At 38.9% G+C, this 4,794-nt stretch overlaps 1 protein-coding gene across 1 annotated transcript; it reads left to right on the top strand.

Moving 5' to 3' along the window:
* Positions 1–2,471: 2,471 nt before the first annotated feature.
* LOC112866161 (olfactory receptor 8B3-like) lies at positions 2,472–3,407 on the top strand. The gene has a single exon (XM_025929206.1). It carries the CDS (start codon positions 2,481–2,483, stop codon positions 3,405–3,407), a length of 927 nt encoding a protein of 308 aa, XP_025784991.1. The 5' UTR covers positions 2,472–2,480.
* Positions 3,408–4,794: the final 1,387 nt, after the last annotated feature.

The following is a 4,794-nucleotide window of genomic DNA, read 5'->3' on the forward strand; positions in this document are numbered from 1 at the left end:
ATGTTCATTTCTTTCTACGGATTTGGGAAATCTTTCAGGTTATTTCTCATCTCTTTTTTTTTTTTTTTTGGATCCCTAAAATACATATATTTGTCCAACTGGTACAGTCCAAAAATTCTCTTATTTTATTTGCTATTTTTAATTCTTTCTTCATTTGATACTTTGATGACTAATTTCACATGACTTTTTTTTTTAATTCTGTGATATTTTCTTTTGTGTGACCTTGTCTGCTGTTTTAACCTCCTAGTAATTTTTCCAGTTCAGTGATTTTTTTTCTTCAGCCTCATTATTTCTGCTTGGTATTCTTTAGAGTTTTCTCTCTCTTGGTTGACATTCTTACTTTTTTCACGTATTGCTCTCTGACTGCAGTGAGCATTTTTATGATAGCTGTTTGAATTCTCTGTCAGATAAACGATGTATTTCCATTTCATTAGTGACAGTTTCTGGAGATTTATGTTGTTCTTTCTGGGAAATACTTAGACTCTCTGGGCTTGTGTCTGGACATTAGACAAAATGTCCACCTATCCTAATCTTCATGGTCTAGCCTTGTGCTAGAGAAGACCCACACAAAAAGCCTGGCCAGATAGTGAGAGCCTCTTACAGATCATGTCAGTCTGTCCCACTTTCTTTGTTCTTTTTTGCTTCATCGCTTCTGGAGTATGTCAGTTCCCATCAGCACTCTAAAACAAGCAAGGCTGAAGTCGGTTCCTCAGGCAGCCCCCTAATAAGTTGGGTCATTAGATACATGGTTAGAGGAAGAGTTCTTTACTGCTAGCTCTGGGCTGAGTCAGCAGGGCGTGTGTATGTGGGGCAGAGGGCTACTGTGAGTTCTAGCCCAAATTGCTCTCTCTGTCCTCTGTCACCTGTGCAGCTAAACTATGCCATGGCCCATGGCTCCTCACCTTTCTGAAACATGCCTAACATAAGCTAGTCTTATGGAAAGCTCCTAAAAAACTTGAGGCTTTGGATGTATGGTGCACCTCTTCCCTTTCCCAGGGAGTAGCTGGGAGCTGAGGGATTTTTGTCAGAATCACGTGTGCTATGCCAAGATAGGTATTATTTCAAAAGGGTATCTTGAATTTCCCTAACAGCTTCAATATGCCTGGTTTCATGCATGAATTGGGTAAGGGACCTTCTTAACCAGTTTCCAGATTTTTTTACAAAGGGAATCTGTACATAAGTTGTTTTTTGAATCAGTGTGTCATGTGGAGAAGTAGAGATTAAGGCTTCCAGCTTGCATAATTGGACATGGGAATTTATTTTTGGCTCTTCCTTGAGGGGTCATACAGTCTCTACAGGGAAGAGAAAACTTGAGCAGATTATCGAGTCCTTGAGGCACTGAAGTTGGATTCTGGTCCAGGGTGTATATACAATCCCCATGGTTTCTGATTACACTTAGAAATTTTCCTTGGGGAACACACTGAGCAAGCTTCTGCCTTGTTTATAGCTACCATTATATAGTTACACTCACATTAAATCTTCTGTGACTTACCAAGTGGCAAAAATGATAACAATAAAGACTGTTTTTGTCTTCTGTTTGAGGGAACTAAAAGTCATAATCAGAAATTAAGATCTATAGTTCTAAAAGATTTCCAGGACATATCAGCAATTAAGTGTGGGCTGAATTCTCTTTGAATCAAAAGAACCAAATCCTCAGAGCCGGAAATGGCCCTTCCATGACAATGGGGATAATAACAATGATAAGGAAGCACCAATGTTTTCCGGCCTAAGGTGGGTGAGCTTCTGAATTTCAGCTTAAGCATGTCCTCCTTTTTTGAGATGAAAACCTGAGGATCTAAGATATGCCACTATCTTTCCCAGTTTTGCAGTCCTGAGACTCAGTGAAATTGGCAGAAAAATCTGTCCGGAGGAGGGAATGTTTAGAGATGTTGCAAGGGCTGGTCAAGGAATGCGTTCTGTGAGTCAGTAAGTTTCTTCTCCATGGGCAAAACTTGCTGCTACTCCAGATTTGAGGCTTTTACTCTGTGACATTGGGCAGTAACTTCTTGTAGACTGGTCCCTTAGTTTTGGATTAGAAACAGTCTAGTTGGTTTCCACCACACCAAGTCTAATCTGCATTAGAGGCCAGCTCCAGGTGGCAGCTTCAAATTTTACTGGTGAAGAGAGGGCTTATGTGAATGAAAATGAGAAGAAAGAAGGATAATTGTGTCCTCATGTAAACTTCTTCTCCATAAGGGAGAAGGTATTTCCCATAGTTATGTTTGCATTTAGCAACTTTGCTCTTCACTCTATAGGCTAAGATTTGACATTCTTTGTTACTTAGCTTGCAAAGACTAATAAGGGGAAGCCTGAGTCACTCAGTATCATGGTAATGGCAGTGGAGTCTTGGGTCCAGGTTGGGCTAGTCTCAGACCTTCTCCATGCATATACTGCATTTGGGAAAGGAGAAATGGTGGGAAAAGCTGAGTTTTTCTCTTTGTAACTTTTTTCTTCTGTGCTCACAGATCCCTTTAGAGAAGATGGCTCCTGGAAATGGTTCTTTTGTGACTGAATTCATTCTGGTGGGGCTAACAGACCTACCAGATCTCCAGCTCCCTCTGTTCTGCCTGTTTCTAGTCATGTATGTGGTCACTGTGTTAGGAAATTCGGGCTTGATAACTCTACTTGGACTGAATTCACACCTACACACCCCAATGTACTTTTTCCTTTTCAATTTGTCCTTCATAGACCTCTGCTATTCTTCTGTGTTTACACCCAAAATGCTGACTAACTTTGTATCAAAGAAAAATATTATCTCCTACAGGGGGTGCATGATCCAGCTTTACTTTTTCTGTTTTTTTGCTATTTCTGAATGCTATGTGTTGACATCAATGGCCTATGATCGCTATGTGGCCATCTGTAACCCACTTTTGTATAATGTTGTCATGTCCCCTAAAGTGTGTTCCAGCCTTATGCTTGGTTCATATTTGATGGCATTTTCGGGTGCTGTGGCTCACACAGGAAGCATGCTGAGACTGACCTTCTGTGATGCAAACACCATCAACCATTATTTGTGTGACATCCTCCCGGTGCTCCAGCTCTCCTGCACAAGCACCTATGTAAATGAACTGGTGGTTTTCATCGTGGTGGGCATCAACATCATTGTGCCCAGTGTCACCATCTTTGTGTCGTATGGTTGCATCCTCTCCAGCATCCTCCACATCAGTTCCGCTGAGGGCAGGTCCAAAGCGTTCAGTACCTGCAGTTCCCACATAATTGCTGTTTCCTTGTTCTTTGGATCAGGTGCATTTATGTATCTTAAACCATCTTCTGCTGGGTCTATGGATGAGGGGAAAACCTCTTCTGTCTTTTATACCAATGTGGTTCCCATGATGAACCCTTTAATCTATAGTTTAAGAAACAAAGATGTTAAACTTGCCCTGAGGAAAGTCCTGAGTAGGAGATAGTTATAATCAGAAACTGTATCTCTCAGTACAGTTAGTTACACAACAGGGAGATTTTATGTTTAATGAAAACGTTTTTTGCAGTAGCCTTCTTAGTCTATTTTTTTCTTAACATGTTAAAGGAAATTTGAGTCTTCTCTCTATAATTTACTTCCGGTCTTTATCACTAGGTCTTTTTTTTTCTTCATCATTTGCACGATGTCTTTACTTTTTTCCTGTTTAGCAACAATATTAAATAAGAAATGTATTATCTGACTTTTTAAAGTTTTTCATTTTGAACTCCTTTTTTCCACTCGAAAAAGATGAATGGTCTCCAGATTATTGAATTGGAGAACAATAGACTGACACTGTACCATTGGGATTGTTCTTATCTGCCACATGCTATTAGAAGCATAAATCACCTACTGTGTATATACTCTTGTTTCTTTCCTCTGATTGGCAAGAATATGTCTTTTTCAAATGGGAGAAATCGAAGGTTCCTGAAAGACCATTATATTTAATCTATTTTGCATCTGTAAACATTTTACAGCAGGTTTCTTTTGGCAGAGTTTGTTTTCTTTTTTCTTTTCTTTTCTTTTCTTTTCTTTTCTTTTTTTACTTTTATCCAGTCAAAGTAGCACATACTGATCAACAAAAGATATTTACTCTATGAATGGGGAAGTGAAGCTCAGAATAGCTAATGATTCATCAAAAGTCACACAGCTTAACAAAGACAAGATCTAGAGAATCCTCATAGTCTTCTGATTTCAAGTCTAGAACTCTTTGTAGTATGCTTTGCTTCTACCTTATTATTTTCACTTCGGTGAACAAGGACTATGAGAAAAGATTTCTAGTTTGAAGGTTGATTCTGCTTTGTTCCATGCTGGGTATTACATGGATTTCTCTCATGCTGGGTATTACAGTTTTTGTTCTTTGTTTAGGTAAACAGCTTCTTGCTTCTTCTTGTTGAGAAAGAGAGGGCCCTTTGGGGAGATGATTGGCTCAAATAAGGATGTTACTTATGGACAAATTTAACCACTCTATTTGGTTACATCAAAAACTTGGCATCAAGCACTACAGAATAAGGTAGTTTGTACACAATACAGTATAGAATAAATTTTTTTTTAAAAGTCAATTTGGAATTTCTGTAAGGTTTTATATTTCAGAAAAGAGGGCATGGAAGAGAAAAAAGCACAGAAATGTCTCATTAGGCCAGGATTCAACAAGACACTTGACCAGTAAATAAGCGATCCCTCTGTGGCTATGGTCATGAGTGTTAGAAACCGCATTCTGACATTATATCATTTCTGCACAGTACTGTGAATGTATTCCAGTGTCCATATCTAAAATGGAATTATAATACACAGTGACTAGATCAGTTGTCATTTTTCATAATGAAGACAGGAAAGCT

This window comes from Puma concolor, chromosome D1, assembly GCF_028749965.1.
Source record: "Puma concolor isolate L17-30 chromosome D1, mPumCon1.1.hap2, whole genome shotgun sequence".
NCBI classification, from domain to species: domain Eukaryota; kingdom Metazoa; phylum Chordata; class Mammalia; order Carnivora; family Felidae; genus Puma; species Puma concolor.

Coding starts and splice junctions, on each gene's coding strand:
- LOC112866161 (XM_025929206.1), top strand. CDS start 2,481: ATGGCTCCTGGAAATGGTTCTTTTGTGACTGAATTCATTCTGGTGGGG.